The following is an 18,792-nucleotide window of genomic DNA, read 5'->3' as shown; positions in this document are numbered from 1 at the left end:
AACTCTTCTCCATATCACAACATATGTCCTTCACTCATTCTGGATGCAGGCATATTTCCCATTTTTCAGCAAAGTTCTTCTTCAGGGTTCCTGGGGGTCAGGTGTATCTTTTAAAATGCAATTGTCAGGACCTACTGACAGGTACAGATGAAGTTTATGCAATGATGTGTGCCCTGTGTGCTTTTTCACTTTTGTTCCCAGTGCTGATTTTTTCACCTACTTGAAATCTTCTAGGTCCAAAAAATTCCCAAAGCACTTAGGATAGGGAAGCCATGAGTGTGATAGGTGTCTCCCAGTGCTACTGTATCACAGATAGCAGTAATAATTATCACTGTAGTGTATAATGAGAAAAACAGTTTAATACTGAGCTTCATATACATAATAAATCTGCTCTGAGATCTTTACAGAGCAGTGTACTGATGTGTGCTCCCACAAAACAAACCTCCTTTTTAAAGGACTTATTTCTCTGTATGTCAATCCACATATATATATATTGTGCATTACAGTAAGTGATGTCATAAATATGCATTTTAATTGAACAGATTCTTATAAAATGGACATCTAAAATATTACTATTTTCTACTTTTGAACAGGGAAGGACATGGTAAAATTTCCGTTTTTGCTGTCAAAATGGCCTTGGCAACTCTTTGTGGAGGAAAGATCATGGACAAATTAAGATGTAAGTGATATTTTATACCTGTTAAAAACTGTTATTGCTGGTGAATTAATAGTACAAGTAGAAATCAGGGAATTAGGATAGACTACACTTTCTTGGCTGGGTTGGGGAGCTGCCCTATGTATATCTGAAAGTAAATCCCACTAAATGTTTGGTTGAACTTCACACTGAGGTTTTTAAGGACAAATTGCACACATTGAGGTTCTTATTGGTGGATTTTATTTTTTTTTTCCATTGGGGTTATCGAACTTGGAATACAAATAAGTGCCTCAACATCATGAAGCATAATTTAACCATTTCTTCTGATTATTTTTTAGTAACATCTATGTCTTTTCACATGTAGAAGATCAATATATTTATGTACTATTCATATTTTCTTCCATAGGGGATTCTTATGCTTCTTATGCCATGTATTTTGGTGAACAGATTCTCATTTTGTAGGATTTATTCTCAGTTCCCCATCAGCATGCTTAACTTGTTGCTGCAATGGAAGTCTTTCTCTATAGGCATATAATGTCAGGTCCAGAAGACCATTTTCCAGACTTTTTGACCAAAAGCCTTCAGTTTTCACTGAACCTTCTACCTGAGCCCAAGAAAACTGAGTTTACAAATTACAGTTGTTTACAGTAGACAAGTAGAAATTCCAAGTGCTGATTTAGTCTTCCAGATTTGGTGCCATTTTTTAATATATTATTTCTGTGTAGAAATTCAAATACAGACTGAGCTGAAGTTATAAATTATAAATTATAAATTGAGTGTCATTTGTTCCCTAAGCTGCTTTAAGAATAGGAGCTGGGTCCATCCAGTGGAGGGCTGAAGTACAATGATGATTTTTTGGGTCAGCAGTCCCAGAGTCCTGTTGTCAGAATTTCCCTTCCAGGTTCCTGGAAATGAAGCAGCTGACATGACAGCCTGAAAAACAATAAATGTTCCTTAGTCAGAGATCTCCTGCTAAGCAGAGGATAATTTTAAACAAACGGAGAAGTAAGGGCTGACAAACTGACATCACTGCAATAATAAAAGTGTGATATTTTTATGCATAAGAAAGAGGGAAGAATGAAAAATAACTCATTGGCAAGACCTTCATTGCTTTGTGTTTCCTGTCCAAGACAATAATAACTGACTTAATGAACCCATTGTCAAGATTTTGATTTGACATGGTAAACTGGCAGCAGGCAAAAAGCTGATGTAGTGTATCTTGTCAAATCATAGCCTTCTTATCTGATTAAATTACTGCCTCATGCCATGCATCAGACTTTGCTTAAAAATGACCACACACAAAGAAAAACAAATCAGGAATATTTTAGTATTAAAATCAGCTAGTTCTTAATATGCAAATAATTCTTCTTGTTTTCTATTAAAAGAGGTCAGAAATAAAGATGCAGTAATCGTGGAGGTTTCCATAAACCGAGCATGTTTACTACTTCTCTTTCAAATCAGATGATATTGAACTCAGAGCTAATCTGTAGCTCACACTGAAGCTGCTGTGATCTTTCCTTCTCTTTCCCCCCTCAGATATTTTCTCCATGATTTCTGACTCCAGCGGGGTGATGGTTTATGGCAGGTACGACATGTTCCTGCGCGAGGTTCTCAAGCTGCCCACCGCTGTCTTCGAGGGGCCTTCCTTTGGGTACACTGAGCAGTCAGCAAAATCCTGTTTCTCACAACAGGTAAATGAAGAGACACAGGATCTCAATCACCCTTCTGAGCAGGCCAAGACTCTTCCTGTCTTACACATAAGTGCCTATTTGCCCAGGAAACACAGGGCTGGAGGAGGGGAAGGTCCACTCTGCTGATTTCTGGTGTGTAGGTTTGGTGCCTTCAAAAGGAAGCTGGTCTCCATAGGTTCCCCATATAACCATGAAGAGAGAGGCTTAGTCAAAAAGTGATTCAAATCAGGATCTTGACTTACACATTCCTAAATTAGGGATCTTCCTAATTTAAGCACCAGATACATATATACCTTTAGGTGTTCTATATATTTATACCCCAAGACATGCAGTCTTCCACTCAGTTGGTGTTGGTATAAGCATACAGAACACTAACTTCTGCACACAAAGCTGAAGTTCCACCCAAAAAAATCAAACTTCAGGTTTTCCCAGTGATAGACATAAAAGTTTAGGAGTAAGAAGAAAATTACCTCAAAACTTTTTTGTAAATAGGAATCAGTATGTATTAGAAAATCCTTAGTCTCTTACCAATAACACCAGTGAGATAGGGTCAGGAAAGCAATGAATTTATCCTGAAGAAAATACAAGATTTTTTTGCAACTCAAAAGACTCCATAGGTACACTGAGTACAGCACTGGCTTCAGCTAATCCATAGCCCTTCAGAAGCTTCCATAATTGTGGCTGGTTGTCCACTTCTCCAGTGGAGAAAGAGAGAATTCCTCTGGTTCTTGCCACACATCACGCTGTATAATTCCATAAATATGTAGTAAGAGAATATGCTGAAACCTTGACAATGTTAGAAATGAAGTTGTGTTTTCCTTCTCTTTATCCTTTCATTTGCTAACTGAATACTGTTGAACAAGTAAGTTCAATGGAGCAGAAATAGTGTAATTTTCATGCAAAATAGAGTCTCATTTTTAGTATTCTCTCAGTTTCATCACTAATCAATAGGCACTCTAGTCAGCCGAAAGGAGATGTTGAAATTCATTTATTGAGTCATCTCCCAATTCATTTTAAATGGTAATGTTTGCATATGTGAGACTAGTCTTGTTTCGCAGAGGGAGACTTAAAACAGCATTTCATCTTATGTTGAAGAATTTACGTGGTGAAGTGACTTCTGATAGTTTTGTGTTAAAATAATGCATGGGAACAGGGGATTCAAGCTTTGCATGTTGGTCATGCTGTTATTATGGATGAAAAAAGGAATTTCTTTTCCTGAAAAAATCTAATCCAGGCCTCATTTTTTATCTCAGTAGCCATCAGAAATGGCACTTGCTTTGAGATTGCATCCAGCTGAGTAGAACAGATGCATTAAGGTATCTTTAGAAGCAACATCTTCAAGCAGGCATTACATGGTTTTGTTAACAAGCTCCACTTAGAGCTAACAAGAGTTAAGTCTCTGACTGATGTAAGTACACAGCAGGTTTACAAAGCTGCTGTTTTGCATCTGGAGGCAGCCAAGTACTCTTGTAAATCTAGTCTGATATTTCACTTAAATTGACTTTATGTAGTTCTCATTACATCCTCACTAGGGATGAACCAGAGTTTTGAAATGAAATTCAGATCTTTATGACACCATGATAAATGGTATTTACAGTCTTAGTCACACACAAGTCATTCTTTCTCTCTCTTATATTGCATATAGCATTATCAGAAGTTGATAGCTTGGAATAGGTTTGGCACTCTCACTCATTCTCACAATGGGTCACTTCTGCTTACCAGAAGCCTTTCAACCCCCTGATGTCTAGAGATTCTTCAATTTCAGGGAAATAAAAAATTCTGAGAATTACCTGGTCATGGTGTCAAATCCATTCAGTTTACATCTGAAAGGATTTTTTCTTTTGCAGAAATATTTTATTATTCCCAATTCTACTGGTTTGCTTGATCCCACCACGTATTTTCCTCTGCCTGTGAGCTACTGCTAGATTGAATGTCTGTTCAAAGTAGAAACAACAGTGTTTCCTCATCAGCAAATTTGTGGGGCAGAAATGCTGGAGCAAGTGACTTAATGTTTCAGAATACAAATCTGTGGCTCAAAAAGAAATTTTATCATCACCACTTTCCCACATAGGTAGGATTGATGTGATGTTATAAACAGTATTGTTATCATTGTAAAAACCACTTAAAAAAAAAAAATATATCCCTAACGAAAAAGATAGACGCTAACTTCATTTTCTTAGCACTTGTCTAAGTGTTATTCCACAAACCTAGACTCCATCTGTATGTCGTATATATTTAGAAAACAGCTTTTGGTTTAAACTTTCCCAGCAGCTGAAAGAAAATTGCAGGAGGAAAATGTATGGAAATTGCTCTGACAGTGTCCTTTTAAGGGACACTGCTTTTTTCTCTAATCCATAAAATCAGTGATCACGAGAGCAGTTTGTCCATAAAGCTGTCATGGAAGCTAAGTTGCTTTATTTGGTGCCAATCAGATTTTAAAGTATAGCAGCTTTCAAAAGCCCACTGCATTGTGGAAGAGCTTTTCTTGTCTCCTTATCTATTTGCTTCTTAGACTGGTTGTGTGTATCCCTTCAAGAGCAGAGGGAAGATCTAAAGCTACTCAGCTCTGCAGGATGGAGCACTGGAGGTCCCTTCTTTTCCTGGGCTTCCTTCCACCTTTTTTTCCCTGTGCTCTCAAGTTCTGCTGCAGACAACAGAGACATTTGCTGGCAGCATTGGTCAGCAAAGCTGTGCCAAGCATCCACAGCAGAAAAAGAAATCCACATCTCCAAAAGAGAGATCCTTTTCTCTGAGCTGATGCTTACAGCATAGGGTACCTTTTTGGGAACTGCTTATCTGCTCTCCATGGCTGGGAAGATAATTCATACAACAAGCAGGTGGTAGTGTTTGACTGGACTTTCACACTGCAGTTGTTGTGGGGAAAGGTGATACTACAGTGAGGTTTAGAGCTCATATTCTGGCTATTTCTGTTCATTAAAGAATCAAGCCCATTTTCACAGTAGCCTGAGGTATTTTCTCCTATGGACAAACATTTTCATATCTTTCCAAATACTTGCTGTGTTTCATCCCTGAGACTGTTGCAATGTGAGATGTTTTCCATTGATCACTCTGTGTATAAGAGAAATAACATTTTTATTTACACCTGGTGGTAATTGTGTATAAATGGAGCTCAGATACTTTGTCTGGAAATCTCAGCTCTGAAAAGAATTCCACAACATGCAGAGATGATACATGTCACTGCATAAGTGCTGCTTAGCTTCCTCATGGGGTAACCATAGTTCTTTAGCAAGTTAAAGCAGCAGCTTATGCAATCAGATATGAAAATTTAGCCATCCCTTTGGATATGGGGATGCTGCTTAAATATGTATGTCTATAAAATATATCTACATATATTCTCAGCAGGGCTCGACATTTTTGCATCTTAAATTTTATTTAAGGAAGGCTCAGTTGCTGATTGAAAAAACAAATGAACTAGGATTTGTGATTACTTTTTCCAGACACCTAAGAAATTTAAGGCTCTAGATTGCATTTTTAAAATCAACAGGGATATCTTAGAGTTTAAATCTCTCTGAAATTTAAAGAGGCATAAATCTCTGAGTGCTTAAAGGCATGAAGAGTTCAGGAGCAGTTGCAGTCCCTGAGCATATGCAATCTTGACATTCCACAGTCAGAACTCACCCATAACTAGTTGCCATTGCTCCTTAGACAAGCAAAGTTTCTTAAATTACAGTAACAAATTGCCTGTGCTGGTCTCTCCTTATTCTATATTTCTTTCGAATCTGTGCTCTCTTGCCAGTATTTTCTCTCATTTTCTTTTTTCAAGTACCGTCAGCAGTGATTTTTCATTTGAAAATTGGTCATACACAGTGATAGCCCACATCCACTTGTACTTGTCACACGATACTCAAAACAGATGAGAGCATGCAGAGTTGAATACCACCCTTAACCACAAAGCATCTTCAGGCAGTGACTCTAGAAGAGAGTCTGGAAGTGAGTGGGAGCTAAGTGTCTCCAACCCAGCCTTGTGAGAATGACTTCTAGTCATCAGTTGTATCATTGTACTGACTAAAAATAGCCTGGAAAAGCTTTGCTAGTATCACTTGTTCTTTTTAGTAAATCAGGGCTACAGGCAAGCAGTGTTTGAAACTTATTCCCAAGTGTTTCTGTAGAGACAAGATAAAATAATTTTGAGATGTCTAATTACTGATTTTTTTTTGTTGTTCATGTTTGTTTGCTTGTTTGAGCAGAAAAAAGTCACATTAAACACTTTCTTGGATACTCTCATGTCTGATCCCCCACCACAGTGTCTAGTGTGGTTACCACTTCTGCATCGACTGGCAAATGTTGAAAATGGTAAGTAAAGAGGCACTGCCAAAACACAGTTACAAGAATAAACTTTGGTGTGACGATTTTTACACTCTCTAGATGGTTTTGTAAAAGCTACTGTACTGGGTTCATTGACTCCATGTGCTATTTTTATAGTGCCTGGTAAAATATTTGAAGAAGTCTGTTGGTCATTCAGCCAGGAACATGGCTTAAATTTTGCTGTGCTCAGGAAGTTAACCTGATCATGTCTCCTCCTGTGCTCTGGATAAGCAAAGAGCAATAAGACTTCATCCATTCACACACTTATATTTGGTAAACTATCAAGACCACAACTTTTATTAGCTATGACATATGGCAGCAGAGAGGGAGCAGCTTGGCAGTTTCCGTTCGTGCAGTATTGCTGGCAGGAGGTGTCAGTGCAGTCCAAAACACCAGCCAAAAGGTTCTTAGGAAGGATCTACTCCTAAGTCTACACTGCCAGACCTTATCCTCTGAAAAGGAAGTTCCCTGTGGATGGTGTGCATACATTTTTGGTGGTAAAAGGAAAAGGAGGAAAAGTTGTATATGTTCCTGTGCCAAACAAATCCCTCTTCCACTGAAAGGCACCAAGGTGGGTAAGGGATGTTCCCAAGTCTTTTTTGGCTACAGAGCAACCTATCTATTCCACCTTCCTCAAGCTCTTGTCATCCATCCCTGTCCCTCACCAGCTTCACAGTGTTTCCTAGCCCAGAGCAGAAACCCTTCTTGCTGCAAAACTCTGGCAAGGAGTTAAACCCCTGACACATTCAGCACTGATCCAAATTTTCCCAGACTGAACCTTATGACAGGAAAGGCAGAGGGTGCCTGGGAACAAGGGGATATTCAGTACCCTGTGGTAAATTTGGTACAGGCTGTAGCAAGGAAAGAGGAACAGAAATAGCAGTATTGCCTGGAAGGTGCTTCCAAATATCTCAGTTGATGCTTTAGTGTCCTCAGTGACTTTCTTCCTTGTCACTGTCCGCTTCTGAACAGAGAACACATCCCTCCAAAGGCCAGCTTTCCAAATCTGGGCATCCAAAGCTACATGTTCAACTCCATATATAGGTAGCTAAATGACACCACTTGTACAGACGAGACAGCAGCAATTAAGAGACAATAACATGTCTAAGTACTCTTCATCCTTTCAGGAGTCACACAGCTGAGTCTGACTTTTCCTCCAAGACGCCTCACCTCAGCTGCTTAGAACACAACCAAACACTCAGCTTCTCCCAATGGTGCAGCTGCAGTGGATTTTCCCCATACAAATTTCCTTTGTCATAGATGGTGTGGATTGAAAGGGACCTTAAAGATCATGCATTTCCAGCTCCCCAGCAGGGACATCTTCCACTAGACCAGCTTGCTCAAATTCCCATTCAACCTGGCCTTGAACACTTCCAGGGATGGGTCATCCACACCTTCTTCAGGCAATGCAATCCAGTGCCTCACCATCCTCACAGTAAAGATTTGCTTGCTAATATCTAATCTACACCTACCTTCTTTCAGTGAACCCATTCCCCCTTGTCCTATCCCTACATGCCCTTGACAAAAGTCCCTCTCCAGCTCTCCTGTAGCCCCTTTAGGTACTGGAAAGCTGCTCTAAGGACTCCCTGGAGCTTTCTTTTCTCCAGGCTGAACAACTCTCAGCCTGTCTTCATAGGAGAGCCCTTATCTCCATGGCCCTCCTCTGTACTCTGTCATGTATTCTGTTAGACACTGAACACACAATTTTTGCTGCTGTGAGCAGGAGGCATGGATACCAGCTCAGAAGTGAAGAAGGGTTTGGTGCCCAGTGTAGCAAGTGTTGCCTGTGGCTTAGCACAGGTTGCTGTATTCTCTCAGGTCAGAGCTGTCAGCAGCATCCAACGCTGCAGATTGCTTTAAACAAAGAAGGGAGCACCCTTCAGTTTGGGGTTCGTCCATGAACTTTTTCTGAGTGTTCCTTTGTTTTGCTTTTTGGCTCACCATTTCTTTCTCCCGCCCAGTCTTCCACCCCGTCGAGTGTTCCTACTGCCACAGCGAGAGCATGATGGGGTTTCGCTACCGCTGCCAGCAGTGTCACAATTACCAGCTCTGTCAGGACTGCTTCTGGAGGGGCCATGCCAGCGGTTCCCACAGCAACCAGCACCAAATGAAAGAGTACACGTCATGGGTAAGGGAAGGCTCCTGCCTCGATGCAGACTGCTTTGCCCTCCAGCCATCAGAGAAGCCCCCAGGCACAGCTCTGGGCTCAGGCGAGCCGGGAGCCGGGCTGGCACTTGGATTAGTGACCCTGTCTGGGAGGCTCCGGCGCTGGGAGCCGTCGGGAGAGCGTGGAGGTGGGAATGGTCTTTCCTGGGTGAGGATCTGGTGCGTGCCGCGGTGAGGGCAGCGCAGGAGGGGCTGGCAGCAGGGCAGCGGGCTCATGGCAGCTTCTCCCGTTCCCACAGGACTCACGGTAAAGTTGTCACTGGCTTGCTCTCTTTGGCTACGTGTAAATGAAATGATGAATACTTAATGCTCATTCATCAATATTTTCAGTTGAGTGGCTGCAGCATATGCGTAGCATTTGGGATGATCCTGGCACTGGAGATCTGAGCGTGGTCACGGGCTGAGATCCACAGTAGTGTTTACTATAGAGAAAAGCTCACTTCAGGTTTCTTGTTGTTAATCAAAATGATGCAGTGATTTTCCTAAGCTGAAAGGGAAGTATCAACAGCTGCTGGAACCTTAACCTTCCCTGAAGGGCATGAGACTTGGGGACTCAGCTTTCCATGGACTAGAGCAAAGCCCCAGTTGACCCCCTTGTTTACAGAGCATCAAAATCCTTCAGGATTCAAACACAAATAGCAGAAAATACATAATTAATTTCAAACATTTCAAAAGGATATTGTTTAAAAAAAAAGGGAAAATTATGCATACAGCAAAAGCTCCCATTTTTATGGTACTTTGAGTTTATTATTTAACAAAGTTCTGAATTTTAATACTTCTAAAATGTCTGGTTTTCTGTTGATAGAACAGGCAAGGGTTAAATTGGACATGGTTTGCTCTGTATGCCAGTCATACAGCCCTGCATTGTATCCCAGCAGACCTGGGTCTGTAATTGTTTTGTGGATCCTAATTGCTGCTTGTTGCATAGACACAAATGGCCAGAGTTTAGTATCTGAATAGGAAAAGTGCCCACTGTGTAGCTCAGACTCCATTCCTAGCAGCAATTTGTGCTATAAAATCCATTTTTTGCTGTAGCCAGGGAGCTGTAATTATAGGTAGGAAGTAATTGGAAAACTTAAGATTTCTGCTCAGAGGAAGACAAAAATATGACCACATGCTTAGTGCTTTCAGATGTTTCCTTGCCAGAAACAAATATTTTGCTTCAAGTTTGAAGTTGCCTTTCTGTAGCATTCATTAGCATTTGTTCAAACCTGGTTGGCATTCTCCACAATGCATCAGTATTGAGCTCCACATGCAGTATACTTCATACACTTCACTGGAAGTGTTTATGGGTGCAGTGGAAATCAACTGTTCTCAATTCAGAGTGAAATTGCATTTAGTGAATGCAAGAGAAAGAGCTTGAACTTTTTGTATTTAGGTTGGATTTCTCTCATAGAAATATTTCATTATAGAGTTGGTGATAATCATATGTCAATGCGGGATGTATATGCACAAATACAAAACCCTTTCTGTCAAATTCCAGAAAGATTTTTCAATTTCAGTCTGTAGAGCTGTGTTTTGGGGAGAGGAGACAGTGTAAGGATCACTAACTCTTGTTTACTGGCAGAGAACTGAATCACAGAGAGCTGAGTTGAATTCCCTGAGAATCCTTCACACAGCCTAAAAGACACCCTGGATCTCAGAGATCCCTTAGAAAGGAAGTTGAGTTTACTCCTCAAGTGCATAGCCTCCAAACAAAACAGAAAGCAGAAAATACTGGTTTGTTGTTTTGTTTTGTTTTGTTTTTTTTACACATTGATGAAAATTACCCTTCTTGGATAGACCCTCCCTGTCTTTTGGGGACAGTGACAGTACATCAGTCTCTTTTGAAGTGCTGGTGCCACAGTGGGGCAAATCCCGGCAAGCCCCTGTCTCAAATTTCCGTTCTCCAGTGGTCAGTGGCCACAGGAGGTGGAAGAGAAGCTTTGTAAAGCAGCTAAACTGTGCAGGGTACTGGAGGTGAGGAGGGAGATACTAGTGAGGGGGAAGAACAAAGCAGCCTAGTTCCTGGCCCATATCTGGGAGGGATGTCCCATACAGTGTATCTATAGGGACAAGCATGCTTGGATCTGTTCTCCTTGCATTCCCAAGCTGGTGAGGTACAAGCCAGCACCAGTCCAGGTGACACAAACTGTTCTTTGTTCAACAATGCCTGAGTGCAGCATTGCAAAAAAGCCATGGCAACTTTCCCTATAGATACACCCCCAGCCTGCTCTAAAGGCTGCTGGAGGTAACAGTAATCCCTTCCCAAACTGAGCACTCTTCGCCTTACCAGACTCTGGGCATGGGAGGGGGGCAAGCAGGATGTCAGTCCATAGATACCTGAGCTGTTAGAGCTTCTTGTTGTTTTGTGCTTCCTGTAGCAGAAACAGTATGCACCTTACTTGTCCAGATTACCTCTACCTTCCTTGTTCCTCCCAGAAATCACCTGCTAAGAAGCTAACTAATGCACTTAGCAAGTCTTTAAGCTGTGCTTCCAGCCGTGAACCTTTGCACCCAATGTTCCCTGACCAGCCTGAAAAACCTCTAAACCTGGCTCATATTGTGTAAGTATCTGTGTGCTGTAGACAAAGTAAGCTTTGTGGTAGGAGTTGCTTGCACCAAGTGTAGATACTACAGCTCTGAGCAAAGCAGGAGGCAGATGTGGCTTGTCCAGCTCAATGCATCACAAGTGCAAATTTGCTGGTGGGGATATTTAGTGTAAAAGTGTTCTTCTGGTGTGACTTCACCTGTAAAAATCAGTGGGTGATATAGGTATAATCAACTACTGGGACACAACATTGTAATGTTCCCATTCTCCTCAAGAGATGTCCATGCAATTTTATGGAGTTTCAGCACTTTGGGATGTATTGATGCTGAGAACATCAGTTCTGTCATCTAGAGACTATTAACTTCAGTGTACCACAGGTATACCTTGACACAAGGTGCCAGAGAAAAGTGAAATCAGACCAATTTTGTAAAAAAGGTGTCAGAGTTCTCACTGACTTTAGTGGAGCTTCTTCACCCAGCCTTGAAGAATTGTGTTAGTCTGCATAAAAAGCAGGCCTTCAACTGCCAAGTCACTTGAAAAGAGTCTGTTAGCCTAATGTTTTGATATGTTGAGAAAACAAGATTATTTTTTGGTATAGTAGCATGTCACTACTTTTTTTCTACATGAGTCAAGAAACCCAAAGCAGAAAGAAAATGTATTTGTGCAGGGTGAGGAAAGTACCACTTTGGATGGGTTTTTTTTAAAACATATCCACTAGCCATAGTGGCAGATACTCCAGTTTTCTCATTCATCAACTTGGCTTACCTTTGCTTCTTGGGTCCTTTAAAATAAAGGGAAAAAAATGTTAAATTTCCCATAAAATTAAGAAAAAATTACGACATTGATTGGAAGAAAGGTACAAAGAAATTAAGCTGGAAAAAATATTCCAAAAATACTGCCTTTAAAGTATTTCTCTTATTCTGGTGTATTTCTTAAGAAAATATCTTTCTTAAGCATGTTCCCAGGGCTCCTGACTGAAGCATTTTGGGCAGCAGCCCATTAGAATTGTATTTCCATGCTGCATAGCTATGTTACTGGCTGCTGGAACTACTCTAGTCTGTATTATTATACATATTTACCTTTGTCCATCCTGAATATTTATATGAAGGATCTCTAAGGGCAAGTGCATTCCAGCCATTGTGGGCTGTGCAACACCTGGAAAGTTCACACAACCTGCCTGACATTTTTAGGATTAGTTATGCTGATGGTCTTCCTTATGTGGTTATAGCAGAACTTATTCCAGGTGTAAGAGAGTGCCCTGGTCTTCAGAGACAAGGTGCCTCTGTAGATACATAGTGCCAAATCCCTGTCACACTTAATTGTCAGTTAAACCCCCTGCACCTCTTTATGCAAGAGTACTGGGAGGACGTTGTTCTTTGGCAGAAATGATCCAGAGTTGGATCTGCTGAGCTCCCTCCCTGCTGTGCCTGGCCCTGCTGGCAAGTCAGTGATAATTTCACAGGGCAGATTTTGGCCATCCTTAAGGGAAACGGAGAGAGACAGAGAGCTTGAAACTGAAAGAGAAGCCTCTGTTCCCTGTTGGCAGGGGGATCTTGAAGGCCTGGGGATATGTCAGAATATAAAAGGTAGTGAAAACTGGGCTACTGTGAATGGATTAAATGCATTTAGGCAAGGCAAGGAGAAGGTACCATAATTAAGTAGGAACTGATCCAAATTTTTGCTGTGAAATTAACACCTTCCTTTATTCCTAAATATACAGACAATTTAGAGTGATGGGATGTGAGAACAAACCACCATCTATTCTGGTTTATGACAGTTTCTCTTTATTCATAGATTGATGGTAATATAACTTGGCAATATATATTGGCTACAAGGATGCATGAGTGAGAAACCTGTAAGTTGTGGAGGTATCATGATCTACAGCATAATTGACACAAATTAACTGAGGGGAGAGGTATGCCACAGAACCTTGTCGAGAATATCTTCTCACTGATGCAGTTTTTATTTTTAAACATAATGGAAGTTGAGAGAAACAGCTCTGGGCAGGAATCCAGGCAAAAAAGGGGGTTTATATTTGCATCAGATGGAAGAATTTTGGCAACAAAACAGTACCCTTTTCTTAGCTTCTAGCTTAAATGGGGACAAGTGCTCCCTGCATTACTATAGAGACTTTCCTTTTGTTTGTTCTTCCACCTTTGCCTGGGACCAGACAAAAAGACTGCATGGCTTTTTTGTTTTACTGGTGCCACATAAAATCTTGAATTAAGCAGGAAATACATCTAAAGCCTCACCTAGAGAAATAGTTATCCACGTGTCATAAACCTGGTGGTAGAATTCCTCCCGCTGATGAAAGGGTCATTTTTCCTCTCGCTACATAAGAATAGCAACATGAAAGAAAGTCCAGACAGCAGAGATGACAAATGGCATGGCCATGGAGATATTTTTCAAATCTATTCTGCACTGGCCTGACTTCATTTCCATCTTAAGACCATGGGAGCATTATTTTTGACATCATTGTAAACAGCTTGGAGCAGCCTGGAGCGTTTTGGAAAATTCCTCCTATTTAATTTGGTTTATTACTATGGATATACATTGTGCCATAGCATGCTTTTATAACATAGCATATTTCAATAGCATCAAATGTTTTCTGTCTCCTTGAGGACAGCTAATTCAGTACCATTTTTATCAGAAAGTTTAATCACTCACTTTCAGGGGTTTAAAAATAACCTCAGAAAGGTATAATTTATAGTCAATAGCTGTGTTTTCCTTTGCTTTGCAATAAAGTCTGTTATTCTGTCTTAGCACATCACACAATTCTGTGTGTTTAAACATCCACTTGATACTCAAGTGGAACCTCAGGACTCTGACAGTGGGCATCAGCCTTTAGGAAACTTGCCTTGGGAAAGCTCTGGTATAGCTTAATATCATTTTTTCATTATGAGAATTGACAAAGTAATGCTAATCAGGAAACCTTAGCAAGGTCTTGGAGTTTAAAGACATTTTTGCACAAGAGTAACTTCGCTTTTGTAAACAGATTATGCATAGAGGCTCTCAGCTTTTTCAGATTCAGGGTCATAAGAATGGAGTATGTCCAATGTATTACTTGAGCCATATACATATTGAACTGGCAGTTTAATTAATGATTTCTTTTCCATTTTATTCTGCTGCAAAAGAGATACTTGGTGAGTATTTTTCTTCTTTAGTACACTTGTTGAAGGAAAAGCTTGGAAAAATTGCAATAATCTCGGTATTACAAAAAAAAAATAACATTAAACACTTCTTTGTAAGTATGTGGAAGACAAAGGGCTGCTTCTCAAATTCATGACTGATCCGAAATGAAGTTTTTCTGAGGTTCTGCAGATACAGAGTTCGGTTAAAACTCTGTTTGCATATAAATAAATAACACTCCACATCCTACTTCTTTCTTTTCACAGTTTTAAACTTCTTAAAAATCAGTGTAGCATTATCATGCTGAGAAATTCATTTGAATGTTTCAAATACCATATTTTTGTCTGTTTTATAAGAAGTTACAGGACGAAATATATGGTAATAGTTCAGTTCTATGCAGAACTGGGTTTCTTGGAAATGCTTTGGTTGACCAGTTGTCTTGCACAATTGGAGCCCAGTGAATATTTTGCAGATGGCTACCATATTTCTACTTGCACATCTGCAGAATTCAAAAAGCAAGATAGGTCTTCCATAGAGCCTAAAGGGAATATGAACCAAACTGAGGTCTGAATTATATGTGGCTTCAGATTCTGCTCATAACTGATTGAAAGCCCTGTGATTTTAATAACATACCTTTTAGTTGTTCCTGAGCAGATAGATCTTTTGCCTAGTGTTCCATAAGAAGTCTGCTGAAAAGGGGAAATTTCTCCTTAATGGATACAGAAGGAGAAATTTACACACAGATTATTTTTAAGAGTAGACAGTAAAAGAAAGCAGAGGAAAATTCCTTCTTGTTTCATTTTTCTGTAAAAGCAGGAAATAAAGAATATAATAATAAAATCATCATTACTAATGGGTCCTCTTGAAGTAAATACTTACTCTACATTTTGACTTGGGATTTGATATACCAATTAAAAAACTTTGCCATCAAACCAGTTTAAAATTCCATGTGTATTTCATGAGATGCTGAGGGCTTGGGTACACTGTGTTCACTATGTGGATGTGGCAGCATGGAGCTTAGCACCAGGAATAACTTAATGAAAAGATGTGTCACTTATTGGCAGTTCCATGCTGCAGACCTCCATGGTGCCACAGGGCATTGACTGCCAGTGCTAATTCTGGCTGGCTGAAAGCAGGGACTGTGCCCTGGACGTTGCCTCTGGAAAGGAACAATGGCATTGTGGCTATTCTACCAAAGCAGGGGGGAAAAAGTTGAGCAGGTTGCTTAAAACTCACCTCGGAACACACAGAGACATTATTTCCCTGCAGGCCTAAGTACCAATGTGTTTATATCAACTTCTTGAAACCACAGCATCTATAATTTGAAACTATAACTGTGTAAAGCAGAAGATGCCTGTTGCAATGTTACTTTGAAGATGCCAGTTGCCATATTACTTTAAACAAGATCATTCTGTTCTACATAAATACTGTTGCTGATGGGGGGGGTTTGGTGCAAAATTAATGCAGCTGGATATTTTGCCTTTCAGGCCCCCCCGACCTGTAACCAGCATGAACGACACACTCTTCTCCCATTCTGTTCCCTCAGGAAGTCCCTTTGCAAACAGAAGGTGAGTTCTTATCCTCATTTATATCAAACCATTATATGATAGTGGTGGTAGTTTCAATTTTCAGTTCCCTCACAGGTTAAAAAAAAACCCAAACCCTCTCACCAAACCCAAACCTAAACCTAAGCAGAGAAATGCCTTGGTAATTTGGACTGGTACCCAGACATCTGAACAGAGAGCTGGAGTTAAGGGACCCCAGGCTCCCCACAGCAGAGCACTGAATTTCAGCTGTCATTTGAACCATTCTCACCCACTAAAAAATGCTCACATGCAACCCCAGGCAACCTCCCATAGGGACCCAAAATGGGCTGTTGGTGAGAAATCATTTTGTAACAGCACTATGGAAATAGGAACTGGGATGTGCCATTGCCTACTGGGAATGCATACATCATTTAACAAGATATGGATGAACATACTTCCAAGACATAGCAAGCCATCCTGTTAAATCTTCCTGATTTTCATTAAAATCAACAAGGAAGAAGGAGTAGTCTTGGAATATGGTGACTGACCCTTCAGTAACCAAACCAGGGAAGTCTCATCAGAAACAAATCCCAAAGAGGAGGTGCTTGCAGCTGACTGTACATTTTGACTCAATATTTTGGCTCATCCAGCCAAAATATGTGTGTAGCATTTGCTAGCTGTCTGACCCCATCTGTGTGAGCCTACAAATGCACATAGGTAAGAAGGTGGCAGGAAAATAACTTCCTGCTGTCTTAGGGAAGATGAACAATGTGTCTTCCTTGGGTACATTTTATTGCTTGACTCCTGCTGTGTGTGTCAGTGCTTCAGCATTCCCAAATGACTAAACACAATCTCTGGAAATGCACAGGTACATATTTTAACATCAAAACTGAAACCAAACCTGCAGTGTACACTGCAAAGTCAGAGTGTAGATGGTTTACTATTTATTTGATTTATGAATTTTGTTACCACAAGCTGTAAGCTGTAAATTCTCTGTTGTCTCAGTGCAAGTGGGTGTGACTGAGATGCTTTTTGAAAACCAGTTCCAGAGCAGCCCCCAAGGCCAGATCTGCTGCCTATACAAAGAGACTGCAAATGCAGATTCATTTCTGTAGTTGGAATATGTGGGGGTTTATGTGCAAGGCAGGGTAATGTATTTGTAGCCTCTCCAGGAGAGGTCACTAAGAGCAGCACTCTTTAGGAGTGTTGCTGATGCTTCTGTTTATTCCCAAGACATCCCTGTGCTTGATTAACAAAAGTACACCACTCCTTAGGCCAGGGACCTGCAGTACTGCAGTAACACAGCACTGTCTACTGTGCTGCTTGTCTCTCTTTGCCTGTAAAACATACCTGATTATTTTACTTTTGTCTTCTTTAGTAACTGACTGTCTTTAACTATCAGGTTTAAACATACATGCTTCCTGAACTGTTAGAATTCCTTTTTTTTCCCTAGGAAGCACTCCTTGAAACACTTCCTACGAAACACAGAATCCCCTGAAGGCAGGTGATAGTACCATCCCCCTCAAGCATAGGTACCCACACTTCATATAAGTGGATAGTGTGACATCCCTGTACAGTTAAAAGTTTCCATTAGGTAGCATTCTGGCTTTTTTAGAGTTAACTGTACCCTGATATGTAAACTAATTACACTGATTGTATATTAGAGGTTTTTTCACTTTTGTTTCATTGACATAGCAGGATTTTAGGAGTTTGACAGCTTATTCTCATATTTTTATTTTCACCTTTTACAAATTTAATTTGCATCTTTTTATTGGAAAGAAAAAGCACCCTACCGACAGCCAAGTCGTACTCTTTCTAAATAAATTGGATTTATAGTTACAAACCCTCTCTGCACACTCTGCTCTCTGTATATTCTTTTTGAAGTATTAACAAGGTTTCATTGTTTGAATCATTCAGGTTACTTGGGGGTATAAATGCAGCCAGTCCTGTGGCTGATGAGCATTCTCTTATAAAGCTGTATGTAAATCAGCTTCACAACAATTCACGGTCAGTATGAGAGCACTAACCTACTAATCGCAGTAGTTCTGTAGCTCATGCACTAAATCATTAGCAATTCTGCTAAACTACTCAAAATATTCTTTAAGGAAGGCTCTGATGGGTTAGAGGGTTTCTGTGGCTCTAATTAGTCTTTTGAATAGACTTCCTGCTGGCTGTGAGCTTTGCCAACTTCTCTTGCTTCTGCGCAGCACAACTCTTTCCTTTTTTCCCTTTCACGTAGGATTAATGTTAATGTGTCCTGTGGAAGTTGGAAACATTGCTTTTGTAAACTACACCTTTATGGTTCCATCATCTGTGTATGACTTGCCTGTTGTGTTCTTGACCAAGGAATGAGAGAGGCTTGCACAAAAGCCTGGAAATTATTTCAGGTTTCACAGCCAGCCTCCTCTGCCTCAGCTCTCTCTGTGGGTGGCTGCTGTTCTGCCCTGAGCACTGCTTGCCAATAACCCTCTCCAGACCCCTCAGCTTTGCTTTTCAAAATGACCACAGGAAAGGCAGATCTAAGTCCTCCTGAAGCTAATGAAAACTTCCCATTTATAGTGAGCACTGGATTTGGACCCCTGCCTCTTGTTGCTGAGCCCTTTGTCCAGCATTCCCTCACATCTCAGTGACCTAAAGGAAGATCCTGTTTCATTCTGCAGAAAAGAAATACACAATTGCATAAGAACAGTTTCCCCACCTTTTTTTAATGTGGAATTATGTGGAAATTTCCTTTTTTTTTTTCATGTTAATCCATGAGCATTAACTATA

The 18,792-nt window shown here is 40.4% G+C and overlaps 1 protein-coding gene across 12 annotated transcripts in view; it reads left to right on the top strand.

Moving 5' to 3' along the window:
* DTNA (dystrobrevin alpha) overlaps positions 1 to 18,792 on the top strand; it is a 224,012-nt gene that overhangs the window by 162,309 nt on the left and 42,911 nt on the right. For 8 of the 12 annotated variants that reach the window (XM_054285381.1, XM_054285382.1, XM_054285384.1 and 5 more), the window contains 7 exons: positions 594 to 679; positions 2,192 to 2,346; positions 6,555 to 6,660; positions 8,634 to 8,800; positions 11,260 to 11,384; positions 15,985 to 16,065; positions 17,941 to 18,030. In XM_054285381.1, coding sequence (XP_054141356.1) covers positions 594 to 679; positions 2,192 to 2,346; positions 6,555 to 6,660; positions 8,634 to 8,800; positions 11,260 to 11,384; positions 15,985 to 16,065; positions 17,941 to 18,030 — 810 coding nt within the window. The other 4 variants (XM_054285387.1, XM_054285386.1, XM_054285390.1 and 1 more) reach the window with 3 other exon arrangements.

Source organism: Melozone crissalis, unplaced genomic scaffold (assembly GCF_028551555.1).
Source record: "Melozone crissalis strain CALT ecotype California unplaced genomic scaffold, PUWL_Pcris_2 ptg000042l_1, whole genome shotgun sequence".
Lineage (NCBI taxonomy): Eukaryota > Metazoa > Chordata > Aves > Passeriformes > Passerellidae > Melozone > Melozone crissalis.
The sequence above is the reverse complement of the archived record's forward strand: the minus strand, read 5'-3'. Positions and strand labels throughout refer to the sequence as shown.